Genomic DNA, 18356 nt, shown 5'->3' on the forward strand with positions numbered 1-18356 from the left:
CTGTTTTTGAAACTGCAGTTATCTTTGAAAGGGCTAAGTTCAGTTTCAGGTCATGGTGTCTGGAACAACATAGTTTTACTCAGGTTTATTCAGGTAGTCTTTGTCTTTGAGCTCTGGTCAGTGAAGCCAACACAACAGACCACTCCATGAACGGCTCCTTATTGGTATTAGTAACTGAATTCCTTATTAGTAGGCTATAGCAGACAGTCCGATCCCTTGGGTATGGTACTGAGACTGAAGTTTTTACGGCTCACCTATTCACTCTTCTGGCCCATTAAACTAGGCCTGTGATGGAATCCACCAACTGCACACGTCTCATCTTAGCCACCCCCGTGTACGGCACATTCTCACGGTTATAGCATTTCACTGTGTCATGCTACAGCAACTCAACACTCTGAGAAGCATGGGGAGGTGGCCTGCATCGCATCCAGAGATTGTATACACACTTAGATAAACACAGACTGAGGTGCGAACAGTGGGCTAAGGGAGCATGGGTGCTGGATGAACTGGGCAACTGCTGGGAAAGTTGCAGGACCATGTATGGCATGGCATATATTTATGATAATCCTGCCAATTACATTAATAGGGCCTATATTTAATTGTGTTTGCATGTACTGTACAGTCATTACTGAGCATATATTTTTTTGTCTACAAACTCTTGTCAGTCACCCCAAAGCAGCATGCAAGTCTGTGAAACACGTATCAAGAGTCTCCTCGTAATCCTCCTCATCGTCATCATCATCAACACGATCGCCGCCAGCCTCAATATTGCATTTGGCGCCGATGCGCGTGGCATAAATCAGTGGTGCCTGCTGTCCTCTCTGCGCCATGTTTACGGGGAATTTGGGGCCTATATTTAGGCACGGCTGGTGATACGATTACATATCGGAATACATGATCCTCCAGACTCGGCAGATTGCTGTGGGTGTGAAAGCAGCGAGGGAAAGGAGGGCAGAAAAGAAGAGGGGGAAAACAGAGACTGGACAGAGGGTGGGAGCAGAGGAGTGACCAGTGGAGAGAGAGGGCACAGTAGTGAGTTGATGATGGTGATGGAGAGAGCTTGTAGGTAGTGGCCATTGCTTGTTTTCTGTCTGTAATTAATTTCTGTCCATAAATAATTAATATTACAGTAAAGCATTGAAATGGCTGACATTGAGAGACATGACAAACAGCAATAAATCAGACGCTGAATGAGCAAAGAACCAATAACTAAAGGAGAGATAAAGCAAATAAAGTATAAGTGGATAGAAATGAAGAAAGTACTGTTATAATTATACAGTAATAATAAATACTTAAAAGTTAAATAAAGTTAAACTTTACAATGTGAGAGTAATAACACAAAAACATTTTAACTAGAGTGCATCATAGTATATTTATTAAAATCCATCACTATGTACAAGGTTTATAGAAAGGCAAACGATCAAAATGTACAAAAGCCAATAGAAATGTATTACCATAATAATGCATGGTGTTATTACAAAGGACAAAAGTGTAAAGCTTCTCTTAAATTGTACTGTTCAAATCACTGTTATCTGAAGACACATAATCAGCCAAGAATTAACAAGGTCTATCTGACAACTACAAATGTGAGTTTGTTTGCACCAAATTTTTCAATTTTGCCTTTAAAGGAACCATATGTAAGATTGTGGCCAAAACTGGTACTGCAATCACTTTCAAAATACTGAAGAGCGGTGTATCCCCTCCCCCTCCCCCCTGACTTGAGGTTGCCAACCCTGATTGCGAAACACTACTGACTTTGTGATTAGTAGATAGGTGGAGGGTGGCGCATCAGGCCAAAACACAACATGACATGACAAAACACAACATCAACATCAGTTGAGGGCTGCAACTTCACTTTTTAAATGACAATATCCTGGCCCGGACTACTGTTGTCAGTGATATAAGTATTTGAAATGAACATATTTCTTAATGTCTAGTGACATATCAGGGCCATTTTATGATTAATTGAAATATTTTTCTTACATACGGTTCCTTTAAACAACACATATTGAGGTTAAATCACTGTGTGATTTCAATCAATCATTGCACACCGGACAACAAAATGCAAAACATAGTTCTCAAAATGAAGAGTTTCAGCCTCCTAACTGTCACTGACATGTAAGACCTGGACAAGACACATTTCATGACATGTAAGACATAGACAAGACAAATTTGTCATTATTCATTGAAATAGACCTACAGTAAACACCTGGACTTGTCAGCTTTTTTACTTTTTTCTTCACCACATAGGCAATGCAGTACTTTCTCTAAATGTGCCTTAGATCCATTTGCAAATAGCAACACAGAACAGACATTGTATCTCTGATGGATAATGAATGATTGCTTATTGAAAAAGTGTGCAAAGGAGATTCACACAGGTGTATCAGAGATTCAGACTTATGCAAGGGATCTTTACCACCTGTGAATAGATTTTCTTCTTAGTTTTCTTTTTGTTTAGCACAGGAAAATCAATAGAGTTTGAAAATGTGTGAGCAAATTTGCAAGAGATTACTTCTGCTGTGCAAAGAAGGTGTTAATGAAGACCAAGTGGATCCCAGTTTCTTTAAGCAGGTCAAAGGAATCGAGAAAAACTGTATTATGCAATAATGTAATTGGGTGCAAACGGAAAGCATTATATTATTTATAAAAATAATACAATATATGAGTTAGTTCACAGCTGATGAGCTGAGCTGAGATATAGGGACATATATTTTTGGGAAATATCATACTTTTTTAATGTAGTGTTTCAAACACAGCTATGACTTGACTTCACTGGTTAGGTTCAGGAAATCACATTTGAGATACTGATATAAAATGTGGGGGATCATTGGGTATTGAAAACAGGGTGTAGCAGTAGCGGTAAGACCATCTGTGAAGAAAGTACATCGTCCTCATATGTACGGCACCTCTGTTGACCTGGTAGCCTTAGCTGGGGCGTGAGTTTACAGAGATCAGTCAGTGCTTCCCTCGCTCAGTTGGAGTCGTAGAGGGACGTGCTGGAAATGGTACTGAGCTGAATGTTAAAAATAAGACAGATCCTGCCCACAGCCTCTCTTTGTAGCAGGCAGAGAGAGGGAGATGGGAAAAAAGGGAGAGAGAGAGAGAGAGAGAGGGAGGGAGACCAAGCCTGCCCCAGTGTGTGGGTCCAGTCTCTCTGATGTGTCCGTAGGCATCGATTCCTTTGTTGAGAATAGTTACTCCTCCAGGATATACAGTATATCTTTATATGTTTGTTTATCTGATGTTTTGGCTTGGATGGTTTCTCCGAGTTGTTTCATATTGCTTTCTAGTTACAGAAGAAAACAAACATACAAGATTAGACAATTATCATGACAACTTTGTATGGCATACAGATATATCAGGGAGCGGGGCGTGTGTGTGTGTGTGTGTGTGTGTGTGTGTGTGTGTGTGTGTGTGTGTGTGTGTGTGTGTGTGTGTGTGTGTGTGTGTGTGTGTGTGTGTGTGTGCGTGTGGGGGAGGCATGGGTGTGTGTGTGTGTGTGTGTGTGTGTATGTGTGTGTGTGTGTGAGAGAGAGAGAGCATTCTTTGATGTGACAGTACCGTTGTGAAATGGACGATGGTGAATATCATGATGATGAGGATGCCAATGATCATGGAGGCTATGCCCATGTGCAGGGCCTTCCTACCCAGGCGCTGGGCACCGTCATAGTCTTCATCATCATAACTACTCTGGGACTGAGAGATAGAGACAGACAGAGAGAGAGTGAGAGATAGAGACAGACAGAGAGAGAGTGAGAGTAAGAGAAAAAAATCAATTACATAAAACAGTTACAGCAGATGCAAAGACTGGTCAACATTAGGTGTTCAACCTTATGCTGAACCTCAATAAACATTAAATTGGGCAAGACATGCAACTTCACTTCAACTTCTATCATTTCCTCAACCTCATTGGCTAGACTAGACTTTCCATATTCTTATTTTTATTATCTGGGTCATGGTTTTGACACAAAACTTTTTTTTTCCCCTTTTTACCACATTTCATGTTTTTACCACATTTCATGTTTTATCATTCCAGCTCCAATGCTGTGATCACCTCTTGAACAGGGTCAGTGATGTCCCCCCAAAGGCCCACGGGCTGTACATCACTTTTATCACAAAAAACTTCAGAAGTGCAGTGCCGTGCAATCACATGTCTTAGTGTCTATCCTAGGTCTGCATTAGCTGAATGTAATTGCTGTGCACACAGTTTAGAGTGAACTTGAGCAACGTCAACTGTATTTCTCACCTCTGACTGACACCTGTTTTCCCACGCACTTTCCCTTTCACACATTCATATTGTTGTCCCCATATCGTCACGATTTTAAACCACTGTCATCTCACTGCCATGACCCCCCCCCCCGCCACTCCTCCTCTCTTCCTGCCTGTCTATCTGTCTCTTTGCATTTCAAGTACTGTAATTATAAGTTGAATAAAGTAAAACTTAAGAGTTTACAATGTGAGAGACATGATAACGCAAAACATTATAACTATAAATGCATAACATTATATTTATTAAGATCCATCGCATTGTATAAGGTATGGAAAGGCAAACAATCAAAATGTACAAAAGCCAATAGAAATGTATTTCCATCCAAATGCATGGTGATTTTACAAAATATGTTGGTCTGTCTGTCTCTTCTCATTTTTCATTTGTTTCCCGTGAGGCCAGCTGTATGTTTCTTCTAGTTTTTTATATAAAGTGTGTATTTAGGATGTCTGTTAGGTAAGGTGGTTAGCAGCGCTCATCCTGTTTCTCACAGCTGTGATGGCCGACGCCCTCACCCACAAGTAGATTCACTATCACACTCTGGAGCCTGAAGTCAACCTGAAACCAGAAGGTGTTGCTCTCCACAGGCTGAGCCTGTGCACCCTGTCACACAAACCCTGTAACAACACTACGCTGTAGCGTGTCTCCGCTTTCAACCATGTGCGTGACAAGTCTGCAAGCAGCTCTGACCAAAGGTGCTGTCTGAGACTAGAGAGATTCAAAGCTACAGCTACAGGTTTTAAGACACATAGAAGCACATACACCCCTCACTCTGTAATGATTACAATGTCATCAAGTCACTAGTCAGTATTTAGCACATAACTCTTTCACATAAGTCTACTTTGTATTGTATTGTGTATTGTGTATTTGCTTTAAGCCTTCAGAAGATTTTGTAGAGGGAGTGAGTCTTTAGTTTTAGTAACCTTTTGAAACAAAGCTCAGCCTTTTTCGGGTGTTTGAAAGTTTTAGAGAGACAGTTTTTCCAGACGTGGAGGTGGAGTGCAGTTGCCCACTCATCCTGAGGCATAAGGGTAGCCTAAAAACCAAACCACGCTCAGGACTCTGTGTGTAGGATGAAGCACTTAGGATTTCACATTTTAGACGGGTGCTCAGTGGCAATCCATTTGTATTATTTTATCTACCACATAAGACCACAATAACTTGCCAAAGTAGAAGTTGCATGATACAAAATAAATGCTGATCTGCATACTGCAGTCATGCAATAAGCTAGCCTGACGTACCCATACTCAATTCTAGTCAGAATATGAGTCTGATACTGCTCCATTGGGACGTAATTATGGGGTGTGTTTCAAACGATACAGGTGGGGAATACCTCTGCACTCAATTGGATAGACCTAACCAATCAGAGCAACGAAATAACTTACCGTGAGATGTAGGAAGAACACACGAACCATCCTTCTTCTCCACAAATGCATTGTTTTCTGGTCTTTTGTAAAAGTTATTGTGCTGTCAATATCTCCTACAACACTCATTAGCGAAATCTAAGAGATACGTAGTAGGGTAGGCTATTAGGGAAAAAATAAATCTGTGGAACACTGATATGCTACAAACATGTTATAAACAGCTGGGAAAGGCTGTCGCAAATCCCTCCAACAGGTGGTCAATCAGAGATTTCAAACAAACAAGAGAACAACATGTCACAATGCAACACGCTGTTTTCCCTTGATGAAAGTGAAACCATGAGTTTTCCCACATCTCAATTTTGGCCAAAGTTTTCTGAAATAATCGTTTTCAGTGATAAAACCTCATTGAAATAATATGCAGTTTTCCATATAGGGTCTTAAAAGCCATCTGTCTCCTTCTAGCCACAGCGTTTTTGTTGCAAACATAATCAACCTAAGCATTCTCAGATGACGTGATAGACGAGGCGCTGTTGCTCACCTGTCCATCATCGTAAAGCCCGATTTGAATGGTCCGCCAGATTTGGGGCGAGCATAATTGCTCCACAACGGAGCAATGCCATACCGAACTTCCCGACCTCAAATGTTGTGGGCGGGACTAAGTTCGGCTGGCACCCAGGCTAGCAATAAGCCATGAATGCGAATGCATACAGTCATATTTTCAACAGATGATAACACACAATAATTACAGGAGAAATGATAATGCTTTGGTTTTCATATCTGTGTGTATAGGACATCCTGGGCATTTGTATGTGTTTGTGAGAGAGAGAGAGAGAGAGAGTGTGTGCATGTGTGTGTACGTGTGTGTGTACATGTGTGCACGTTTGCCTGTGTGCATGTAGCTGCAAGTGTGTGTGTATGTGTTTGTAAAGCAGGAGTGAGTATAGGTGTGACACACAAACACAGAACCTAATGTGCTGTGGTAGGATCTATTTTTATCTGATGAGAGTTTTAGTGGTCTGAATCATGAGAACACGAGGCACTGCTTGGATTTCACAGACAGGTATCCATAGTCACACAGGGAAAATAAACTATAGCTTTATGGCTCTGCTATGGAAATACATATAACTTGCCTGTGTAGAATATTTGTTAATATTCTTACATGGATAATCATCTCATTCCATTATCATAATTTGGCATACTAACATTAAGCATTACACTGTATAGTTGTGAGGTAGCTATCCTTAGGTAAACTGTATCAATGTGTTTGAATTTCCCTTTGGGATTATTAAAGTTTCTATCTATCTATCTATCTATCTATCTATCTATATATCCATCATGGGGACTCTGAAACATGGAACACTTTGACAATCATTTAGTAATATGTCCACTGTCGTCCCACTGTGATTAGCTAAAGAGTAGAGTAGCCCTACCATCACAGAGAAGACCAAGGCCACAATGTTGATGGGCCATGCCGGACAGAAGCAGGTGAAGATGGTGAGGAAGATGTAGTTCTTCAGTGGTGGAGGTTCCTGAGATTCTCCTAGTCTGTGATCTGCAAGTCCACGGTCGGTGCTGCCATGTCCCGCACTCCCACCCAGAGACTGCTTCATCTTCTTCTCCGTCTGCGGAGCTCCCGGGCTCATGGCTGGAGATATCCAAAGGAAAGGAGAGGATCGCTGGTGTATGGAGAAGCAGGAATGACCAGTGAAGCCCAGAAGAACCGAACAGACACAGTCAGAACAGGCGGCTGGCAAAAGCAACTGGATGAGAGGAGAGGAATAATGAGTGAGTGGGGAGGGAGGAGTGAAAAGAGAGGGAGAAAGAAGAGAGGGAGAGAGAGATAAAGTGAAGAAGAGGAATAGTGTGGAGTTGAGAGAAAGGAGGGAACAGCAGAGGAGTGTGATGGGAGATGACCTATTTCTTCAAGGGGTGAACCTTACCCCTAGTGTGTGTGTGTGTGTGTGTGTGTGTTTGTGTGTGTGTGTGTGTGTGTGTGTGTGAGTGTGTGAGAGAGAGAGAGAGAGAGAGAGAGAGAGAGAGAGAGAGAGACCATATAGCCAAAATGAAGTCAGAGAGCATTTTCACTGGACCCTCCAATAGCAGTCAGCAATCAGTTTTCCATTCTTACAATACAAAGCATAGATTGATGTACTAAATCACTGATCATCGTCTTAACATAAACATAGATGCATTTCATGTAGCCTATTGAAAGTAAGTGTGTAAGCCACAGTAGTCAGAAACGGCGCCACCTTGTGGAATCGAAAATTAAAATTCCGTGCGCGAAAGGCAGGTAAGTGCTGTTTGATGACAGCGTAAAAAGAAAACCATAACACATCTAATCGTCGTAATTATGTAGGTTACACAGCTATTACATTAAACAGACCTGTTCCAAACTACAGATGACTGTAGCCTATTTGATAGGTCGTATATAAACATTTGTCTCCATATCTGCATAAGGATGATTTGCAGGGCGAGTTGGAAACCAGAGGAAGTCAGTGTGACGATTGCGGTAGGCTACAATAGTTTCAGGTGACTGAGAGAACAGGTTATTCGTTGAGTTGTCGCTGCGAGTTCTCAGTCGAGAATGCAAAATATGTTAATCATAGTAACAATGGTCGCATTTAGCGATATTATTCTTCTGTGGGCAGCCCTCTGTCTTCCAGGTAAGTGGACCTGTTGATGACCTTACAAAACTAACGTACTTGACGTAGTAGGCTACTCTGACACTGAAAACTAGCTTGAAAATATCGCCAATATAGGCAATCAAATGCTTGTGATTAGCAATTAACCTACGCAATAATAACTATTGTGTTTTCTTTCTACAGAGTACGCACAGGGAACCAATGTTACTGCGTGGCAGGTGCCAAACTTGACTGTTACCCAGAACACAAATGCAAGCATCACCTGCCATTTTTGTGCTCCAGAAATCCATTTTAACAATATATGGAGTGGGTATGTGCAATGGGAAAAACAAAACAAGCCCTATTTAACCGAGGAGAAGAAATATATTAACCAGTCAAATAATTCACGTGTTTTACCTCTTTACTCATTACAACTGAATGACAGTGGGTGGTATAGGTGTAATGTGTTCTTCATTATCCCAAAGCTCTTGAATGTATCTGCAAACGGAACCTATCTCACAGTGGTTGGTAAGACAAAAAAACAAATTAACCAAATCAATTGCATGCCTTTGACTCAACAAATTTGGCACTTTTACTGCTGCAACATTTGAAATGTTTATTGTATACGCCTATGGCCATAGATCAGGCATATTTGTTTATTACGTCTATCTACTGTATTGTAAACATCCATGTTCATGCCCTTCCATGTTTTTTATCAGATGAACCTGAGATTCTGCCAGTGAATGTAGGCCTATGGCTTTCAGTTGGTGGTGTGCTCGTTGTTCTGCTCATCGGAGGAATTGCTCTGGTCTTCAGAAGATTTAAAAGTAATAAACATATATTCTAATCATGATTTCATTGTATAGGCTTTGGTAATATATAATCAATCTGAATATACCCCAGAATGATATGGTGGGAAAAATTATGCATACTTCTGACCCTCACAGGAGATGACCAGCACAAAGAGGAAAGAACAGAAAATGTCCCACAAGTAGGTTTTTATGTAATATCCATCATGTTAGTCTTTTTGTCATCCCAGTTTTAATTGTTAGTTACGTTTCAGCTGAATTCCACAAAATATGCATATTTTTAGAGTTCCTAAAACATAAATAATGCATCACTCAATGAAAAACACACTGTAAAAACTGCTCATCTTATATTAAAATCTATTGATATTGTTTTTAGTATAAAGATACTTGCCATTCTCGTGAGATTGTTTTAACTTAATTAATAGCATAATGTCTTCTTTTAAGATGTCATATCAAGACAAATTTGCTTTACACACCGGTGGCCAAATTTGCTTTGATATGACATCTTAAAATAAGTCAAACTCTTCTTGTACTAAAAGCACTACCAACTAGATTTTTGATCTTAATATAAGATTTAAACATAAACATTTGGTTTATTATTCCACAAAATGACTTTACTGCAAAAAAAAAAACGAAAAAAAAAACAAGAGTTATCTTGTCATATTAAGATCAAACAATCTATGCGGGATTGTTTTCAGGATGAAGAGACCTACCTAGCATTCTCGCAAAAGATCATTTTGATTTAATTTAGGAAGACTTTGACTTATTTTAGATAGATAGAGATAGATAGATACTTTATTGATCCCCAAGGGGAAAGTCAAGCGGGGTCTTATCAAGACAAATTTACTGAACACACTGGCAGACAAATTTGGTTGTTTTCAGGACGAGTCTTAAACTCTTAAATTAAATTAAATGATTTTAAGTGAAAGCGCTAGGTAGGTCTCTTTATACTGAAAACCATATTAACTAGATTTTGTGATCTTGATATAAGATTAAAAACACTTGGTTAGATTTTATTAAATAAACAGTTTTTGCAGTCTATGCCTCATGGCAATTGGCCTATTCATGAACATCATTACCCTCGTCCCTGGTAGGCCGTGCGTCCACCTGTGTGTGTTTCCGCTCACAAGTTCAAAAGTACAGGTCCAATGTCAAATTTTGATACAATGCAGAGGGTCAACATATCTTGCTGTATGATCAGGCTCAGAATGCCATTTCTGTTTGAGTTTGAACGACTTTGGTTAACATTGTGTGACAGTGCCGAGGGTCTGTAGTCACCTGACTGCTCTTGTTGTTAGGTGTCAACTATAAAAGAGATGATTCTCTTCTGAGACTAAGTTATTCTTATCTAGGTAACATCCAATATTGTTCATTAATACTACTCTTACAGTAGCCTAACAACTGTTTAAAAATTTGTATAGGATGTCCTTCTAGAATCAGCATCCCAGGACACAGAGGAAATTACATATGCTTCGATAAACAAGCAAAGCTTTAACTGTAGAGAAAATAAACAGGTAACCTAAATACATAATCCATATCTACAAAACCATAAAATGATATGACATGGAACAATGATGTACTGCAATGCTAACTATTGTAATGTGTTGTTCATTCAGAAAATTCCAGAACAAGAAAGGATGGCAAACAGAACAAACGGCCCAGATTCCACTGTGGAGGAGTCAGTGCTCTATTCTCCCATACGCATAAAGACTAGATGAAACATGAACACATGGACATGTAGTAAATGTCTAGTAGCTTAACTAGACACAAATCATTCTAGATTTATGAGTGTGCGCACATATGCCTGATGGACCGACAGACATTACTGTGGGAGCTGTGGGCGCCAGACTGCTGCATGCAAAGGTGGTCATCTTTCAAAAACCCACACGTGTGACAAGTGCCAAACCACAAGTGAGTTGTTGCATGCAAGTACATGAGCATGCATGCCTATGGACAGCTTTGTTTTTGTTCATCTTCCCTGTTCTCATCAATGTTTAGCATATTAAATGATGAGCAGACTGATGCTGATGAACAGACTGTGAACAGGCTTGTGTAGTTCATCGCAGCAATGACAGAAAGAGGTGTGATTTTTAAAAAAAAATTAGCCCTCCAGCCTTCAGAGGAGATTGTTATCTGTAAGTCCTTCAGTGGAGAGTTTACAGCAATTCTCAGTTAATCATGCAACACATTGTTTTTTTCAAGGACGTTTGTAAACATTTAATGTCAGAATCTGCCCAAGAGGCATATAAATGTCATGGTGGCACATGGATGTATTGGGAATTTCCAGCTGTCTGAAAGGATATTGTGTTATACCTGAAACTGTCGCTGATAGTCTTCCGTCAGAGGGTTCCATCAGACGGTTGACTCATGACTGATTTCACACGTCTTAAATGTCATTCAAATGGAAAGGTCAATGATGGTAACATTGATTAAATTATTTTATTTAACAAGTATGTTCTTTTAACCCATTCGTGCTGGATGCTGCACAACGCAACATTCTATCTTCCGCCTGTTGCTGCATAGCGCAGCATTGTATCTCCCGCTGGTTGCTGCGTAGCGCAGCATGCTTTTTATTTCATGTTTCTAGGTGTGCAGAGGCTTAGATAGTAAGGTTTTGGTAGACGTTGACAATTCTTAGTATTTTTTCAGAAAACCCTCAGGAAATAAGGTTATTTATTCTAGAATGCCACAGGATTCTATAGGTGTTTTTAGCAGGCATTTCATGAGTAAATGGGTTAATGTGGCTAACCCTGAAATACTGAGCCTCTAGAGGGACATGACCAAAAAAGAAAGTATTTTTACAATTTACTTTTGAGTTAAACACCCAAGTTCCTTCATGAAACTTATTGGTGCATACCAGAAACCTGATTTCATTGTTGTTTTAAAAAAAAAAATGCACATGGCAGCTGTGACACAAATCATGATTTTAAAAAATGATAGAAAAGTAAAAAAGTGTAAGCAAATAAGTTTGCAGGTAAAGCATGACATAAGACACATAGAAAGCTGAAATCAAAAGTTGAAACATGGTGCTAGCCTGGGAACCAGATGAAGCTGAGAACTCATTACACTTGCTCTAGGAGACCCGACAGGACATCGTCATTGAAACTGATAAGAAATCAGATTTCTGATAAGAAATGTGTTTGATGGCATTTCAAAGTATTTGGTACTAGTTTAAGTTGTTTTTGTTGTTGTTGTGTATAGGCTAACCTTTAAAGAACATCTAGAAATAACAACTGAATGTGATGAAACAGCCACTGATAGAAGATCAAAAAATGATAATGATTTAAAAAGCCTGTTGCCCATTAACCAGCTAGCTCCCAACCGGCTCGTACTGTAATAAATACAATGCAAATCAGTGGAAAAGTACCATGTCTATGCTTATGACAACTCAAATCCTACAGCACGTCTCTTTTGATTTACCATCCTAAGTTTAGTTTCACTGCTGGTTACACCCTTTGGAAATCTAAAAAATGATTGTTGAGGGTCCAGACCCCTTCCCAATTGAGTCCAATGTAGTGCAAGACTAGTAGCTGAATTAGACACTTGAGGTGATAATTAGATAATTCAATCCTAGATGCAAAACTGTCTGTGGAGGCTATGACAAAGTTGACCCTAGATTACAGCAAGATGGTGTGTCGCCAGACTGTTAAAAACCCACAAATGTGCAAGCGTTACAAGCCATCACTGCGTTGTTCACTGCACATTGTGCATGTGTGTCTGTTATCTTAAACTTGCATATCTTATAGTAGATCATGTGAATTAACTGACTACACACAACTTTCAGATAGTACCTATGCATCGACTGAATGAGGGATGTACATTTTGTTTATATAATGTATTTTACCATCCCTGTGGTGAGTGTCTGATTTCCTCTTTTAAGTATGGTGTGATCATGGCTTCCTGTCAATCTTGCAGGCATCACTTCAACTCTAAATCCAAGTGTGTTTTTGAGCAAGCCTGTCTGTTCATTATTAATACCACTGTTACAACCACCACTAAATGGTCTATAAATGTGAACAGCACAATCTGTGGAAATCACTTAAGTTTTGGGTATTACATATTCAAATAAGGGGGGTGTTCCGTTCCAAATACAGCTTCAATAAATTCCTAAACATTGAATTGTATAAAACAGCACATCAAATAAATTGTGTTCATTTTTTCTTGAGTGTCCCTGGGCCCTCACCTGTTGAAAATCAAATGACTAAACTTGACAATTATGTTCTGTATTGCGGCTCAGAGCTGGTTGTAACAGTTTGAATAACTGATCCAAAGTCGTCTTTAGGCTGTTCTTCCATATGCAACATCTCAAGAAATTACTGATGCTGAGTTAGCAAGGAAGATTTGCAAGAAGACTGATTTTGCGAGTGTAAACTGAGAGAGAGGTTTTATTGTGTGTTTGCATGTGTGCATGCATTCATGCTTATGTGTGTCTGGAGACTGCTATGAGGCTCAAGGTGCAGAATGTTGTCTTTGACAAACCTACAATGAGGGTGATAAACCACATGGGAGGGTCAATACAGGGAGTTTAATGCATGCTATTCTAGACTATTCTTAGCAGGCCACAGGTCTTGTATGACCACACTGCTCAAAGGTTGAAAGATCAGACATGCTAATCTGAACATTGTTTCCCCCTTGCTCTCTATGTAAAAAGCTGCCCATCTTGCTGTAAATGACATATATGCATTCGATTTAGCGTCTGTTACATGAAACTCTATTCACACAGAGCTCAATACTGATTGAAACTAAATGTATTAATTGTAATAATTTAGTTATACAGTACAGAATTATAACCCTATGATACTAGGTTGAGTACTTCTTACTGCAGCTAAACTTCTCAATGTCAAGTACAGGCCTCCAGGAGACTCAGCAGTGATGTTTGGCATCTCAGACCCCTTCATTCTTATGACAAGTTACAACACATCAGCAACAGATAAACCTCCAGCAATGCTGCAACTTCTCTTCACAACAACCATGAATAGCTGAATAGCACAGCATACCACCAGGTTGTGCAGATATTCACAATTTGCTAGTTGCCACCTTTAGCCATACTAACAAATAGGATCTATGAAAAATACCACAGTTCTCCTTAAAATGATGGCCATGTTCATGTGCATGCAGCTCACACAGTGCAAGTGCAGCAATCACTGCTTCCTACAAATAGCACATAGGCCTACGTGAGCTTTAAAAATAAGCTAGCTGAGCAACCCTAAAATTGTGACAACTAACCATACTATGGGCTTTTATCATGATCAATAGTGTGTGTGTTTGTGTGTGTGTGTGTGTGTGTGTGTGTGTGTGTGTGTGTGTGTGTGTGTGTGTGTGTTCACCATTTCAGTACTTTTACTATGGGAAACATTCAATCTTGTTGGCCAGTGTTGATTACAACAGAAAATCATTGGCACATTAACGCAAGTACTGCAAAAGTGTGATAAAATGTTCCGAAAATGGTAAGGCGTCCAAAAGAGGGACTTTATGAACTACCTATGCTTATGATGCTTCCGGCAAACTGGGCCTTGTTTGTACACTAGTACTTGCCAGAGCTCTGCTTGTACTGTAGGCGTTTTCAATTTACCGACATGTTGTCGCCGTTTTATAACCACGAGCCGTGTGTGCACAGCACCCCAGTGGTGAGTTTCATGTTGAATGCTTGTCCACCGTTGTCAAGAGGCGCGATGTGATGTTAGTGTTCCCATTGGTTAACGTTGTGATATTACTGTTCCTATTGGTTAATGTTGTGTGTCCTCAACTGAAAGAGACCGTGTGGTTATGAATATAACCAATATAGGCTATGGGTAGCAACCAATGTATTTGTTTTTTATTGACCTTGTTTTTGGCTACCACAACTTGTTTGAGAACACATGGATACGTGTTTGACTATGACTTATTGTAAATAACTCCATTCATAATGGTCTTTAGCCTGTCCCTCAATATACAGAACTTTTGACTTTGTTTGTCACTCTTTTTTAGCTCTTTGACTTCAGATTTTCAGACAGGGTAGTAGAGGGTCGTTACAGTATATACTCCAGTCATCCTATGTGATCATCCAAATCTGGAGTCACATTTGTTAAACATTACATGATCAATAGTGCATAATGCTGTCTGCAGTTGCAATTGGTTTTCCCATATTGGGGTGTGGGTTGTGTGTGTGTGTGTGTGTGTGTGTGTGTGTGTGTGTGTGTCTGTGTGTGTCTGTGTGTGTGTGAGAGAGAGGGCAATAGAAATAGAAGAGAAGGGATGGGGGGTACTGTTGGTATAAGATCATCTATCTTGAACTAACTGTCAAGAGGCTGGTAAGAGGGTGAAGGTGCAACATGAAGACAGACGTATTTGAAGAACCCACACTGATGGCACCAAACCACACAGGAGGGCCACTGCAGGGGCTTTCATGCAGGAGTGTATCTAGTCCTATAGGCCACAGGTCATGGCACTGGGTTTATGTCAGTTGAACAACCAGTACTCAGAGGCTGAAAAATCAGATATACTACAGTATAAGCAACAGTGCTATGATGCATATTGTGTCTTTTCTTTGCTCTATATTTAAGATTTTTAAATGACAAAGAGGACCCTGAAATCGCCGACTCTCTCTCCCGCTCACTTCCTGTCATTCTCCACTGTCATTAAAGGCATAAAAAGGCCAAAAAAAGAAATATTCTGCACTGTCATCCCACTGTGCTAGCTAAATCCACATGAACAGTAGCCCTACCATCACAGAGAAGACCAGGGCCACAATGTTGATGGGCCATGCCGGACAGAAGCAGGTGAAGATGGTGAGGAAGATGTAGTTCTTCAGTGGTGGAGGTTCCTGAGATTCTCCTAGTCTGTGATCTGCAAGTCCACGGTCGGTGCTGCCATGTCCCGCACTCCCACCCAGAGACTGCTTCATCTTCTTCTCCGTCTGCGGAGCTCCCGGGCTCATGGCTGGAGATATCCAAAGGAAAGGAGAGGATCGCTGGTGTATGGAGAAGCAGGAATGACCAGTGAAGCCCAGAAGAACCGAACAGACACAGTCAGAACAGGCGGCTGGCAAAAGCAACTGGATGAGAGGAGAGGAATAATGAGTGAGTGGGGAGGGAGGAGTGAAAAGAGAGGGAGAAAGAAGAGAGGGAGAGAGATATAAAGTGAAGAAGAGGAAGAGTGTGGAGTTGAGAGAAAGGAGGGAACAGCAGAGGAGTGTGATGGGAGATGACCTATTTCTTCAAGGGGTGAACCTTACCCCTAGTGTGTGTGTGGGTGGGTGTGTTTGTGTGTGGGTGGGTGTTTGTGTGTGTGTGTGTGTGTGTGTGTGTGTGTGTGTGTGTGTGTGTGTGAGAGAGAGAGAGAGAGAGAGACCATATAGCCAAAATGAAGTCAGAGAGCATTTTCACTGGACCCTCCAATAGCAGTCAGCAATCAGTTTTCCATTCTTACAATACAAAGCATAGATTGATGTACTAAATCACTGATCATCGTCTTAACATAAACATAGATGCATTTCATGTAGCCTATTGAAAGTAAGTGTGTAAGCCCCAGTAGTCAGAAACGGCGCCACCTTGTGGAATTTAAAATTAAAATTCCGTGCGCGAAAGGCAGGTAAGTGCTGTTTGATGACAGCGTAAAAAGGAAACCATAACACATCTAATCGTCGTAATTATGTAGGTTACACAGCTATTACATTAAACAGACCTGTTCCAAACTACAGATGACTGTAGCCTATTTGATAGGTCGTATACAAACATTTGTCTCCATATCTGCATAAGGATGATTTGCAGGGCGAGTTGGAAACCAGAGGAAGTCAGTGTGACGATTGCGGTAGGCTACTATAGTTTCAGGTGACTGAGAGAACAGGTTATTCGTTGAGTTGTCGCTGCGAGTTTTCAGTCGAGAATGCAAAATATGTTAATCATAGTAACAATGGTCGCATTTAGTGATTTAGTGATTCAGTTTAGTGACTGTCTTCCAGGTAAGTGGACCTGTTGATGACCTTACAAAACTAACGTACTTGACGTAGTAGGCTAGAAAACTAGCTTGAAAATATCGCCAATGTAGGCAATCAGATCGATAGATAGATAGATACTTTATTGATCCTCAAGGGGAAATTCAAGAAATGCTTGTGATTAGCAATTAACCTACGCAATACTAACTATTGTGTTTTCTTTCTACAGAGTACGCACAGGGAACCGATGTTACTGCGTGGCAGGTGCCAAACTTGACTGTTACCCAGAACACAAATGCAAGCATCACCTGCCATTTTTGTGCTCCAGAAATCCATTTTAACAATATATGGAGTGGGTATGTGCAATGGGAAAAACAAAACAAGCCCTATTTAACCGAGGAGAATAAATATATTAACCAGTCAAATAATTCACGTGTTTTACCTCTTTACTCATTACAACTGAATGACAGTGGGTGGTATAGGTGTAATGTGTTCTTCATTATCCCAAAGCTCTTGAATGTATCTGCAAACGGAACCTATCTCACAGTGGTTGGTAAGACAAAAAAAACAAATTAACCAAATCAATTGCATGCCTTTGACTCAACAAATTTGGCACTTTTACTGCTGCAACATTTGAAATGTTTATTGTATACGCCTATGGCCATAGATCAGGCATATTTGTTTATTACGTCTATCTACTGTATTGTAAACATCCATGTTCATGCCCTTCCATGTTTTTTATCAGATGAACCTGAGATTCTGCCAGTGAATGTAGGCCTATGGCTTTCAGTTGGTGGTGTGCTCGTTGTTCTGCTCATCGGAGGAATTGCTCTGGTCTTCAGAAGATTTAAAAGTAATAAACATATATTTTAATCATGATTTCATTGTATAGGCTTTGGTAATATATAATCAATCTGAATATACCCCAGAATGATATGGTGGGAAAAATTATGCATACTTCTGACCCTCACAGGAGATGACCAGCACAAAGAGGAAAGAACAGAAAATGTCCCACAAGTAGGTTTTTATGTAATATCCATCATGTTAGTCTTTTTGTCATCCCAGTTTTAATTGTTAGTTACGTTTCAGCTGAATTCCACAAAATATGCATATTTTTAGAGTTCCTAAAACATAAATAATGCATCACTCAATGAAAAACACACTGTAAAAACTGCTCATCTTATATTAAAATCTAGTTGATATTGTTTTTAGTATAAAGATACTTGCCATTCTCGTGAGATTGTTTTGACTTAATTAATAGCATAATGTCTTCTTTTAAGATGTCATATCAAGATAAATTTACTCACACACTGGTGGCCAAATTTAACACACTGGTGGCCAAATTTGCTTTGATATGACATCTTAAAATAAGTCAAACTCTTC

At 40.0% G+C, this 18356-nt stretch overlaps 2 protein-coding genes across 4 annotated transcripts; one reads left to right on the forward strand and one right to left on the reverse strand.

The window, feature by feature from the left end:
- Positions 1 to 1961: 1961 nt before the first annotated feature.
- Positions 1962 to 16589, reverse strand: LOC121715739 (transmembrane protein 233). 2 transcript variants are annotated; one of them, XM_042101639.1, is made up of 3 exons: positions 15765 to 16589; positions 3562 to 3696; positions 1962 to 3286 (listed from the first exon to the last, which is right to left on the reverse strand). In XM_042101639.1, exons 1-3 carry the CDS (start codon positions 15975 to 15977, stop codon positions 3275 to 3277), a joined length of 360 nt encoding a protein of 119 aa, XP_041957573.1. In that variant the 5' UTR covers positions 15978 to 16589; the 3' UTR covers positions 1962 to 3274. The 2 variants fall into 2 exon arrangements, with proteins under 2 accessions (XP_041957573.1, XP_041957572.1); XM_042101638.1 differs by lacking the exon at positions 15765 to 16589 and adding an exon at positions 7062 to 7539.
- On the forward strand, positions 8107 to 11151 carry si:dkey-63d15.12. 2 transcript variants are annotated; one of them, XM_042101637.1, is made up of 7 exons: positions 8107 to 8294; positions 8457 to 8583; positions 8738 to 8780; positions 8972 to 9079; positions 9200 to 9243; positions 10483 to 10575; positions 10678 to 11151. In XM_042101637.1, exons 2-7 carry the CDS (start codon positions 8575 to 8577, stop codon positions 10777 to 10779), a joined length of 399 nt encoding a protein of 132 aa, XP_041957571.1. In that variant the 5' UTR covers positions 8107 to 8294; positions 8457 to 8574; the 3' UTR covers positions 10780 to 11151. The 2 variants fall into 2 exon arrangements, with proteins under 2 accessions (XP_041957571.1, XP_041957569.1); XM_042101635.1 differs by having other exon boundaries at positions 8457 to 8780.
- Positions 16590 to 18356: the final 1767 nt, after the last annotated feature.

The sequence above is a fragment of the Alosa sapidissima genome, chromosome 8 (genome assembly GCF_018492685.1).
Source record: "Alosa sapidissima isolate fAloSap1 chromosome 8, fAloSap1.pri, whole genome shotgun sequence".
NCBI lineage: Eukaryota > Metazoa > Chordata > Actinopteri > Clupeiformes > Clupeidae > Alosa > Alosa sapidissima.

Coding starts and splice junctions, on each gene's coding strand:
- si:dkey-63d15.12 (XM_042101635.1), top strand. CDS start 8,216: ATGCAAAATATGTTAATCATAGTAACAATGGTCGCATTTAGCGATATT. Junction 9,080..9,199: donor GGTCTTCAGAAGATTTAAAA/GTAATAAACATA, acceptor TGACCCTCACAG/GAGATGACCAGCACAAAGAG. Junction 10,576..10,677: donor ACTGTAGAGAAAATAAACAG/GTAACCTAAATA, acceptor TTGTTCATTCAG/AAAATTCCAGAACAAGAAAG.
- LOC121715739 (XM_042101639.1), bottom strand. CDS start 15,977: ATGAGCCCGGGAGCTCCGCAGACGGAGAAGAAGATGAAGCAGTCTCTG. Junction 3,697..15,764: donor CCCTGGTCTTCTCTGTGATG/GTAGGGCTACTG, acceptor TCTATCTCTCAG/TCCCAGAGTAGTTATGATGA.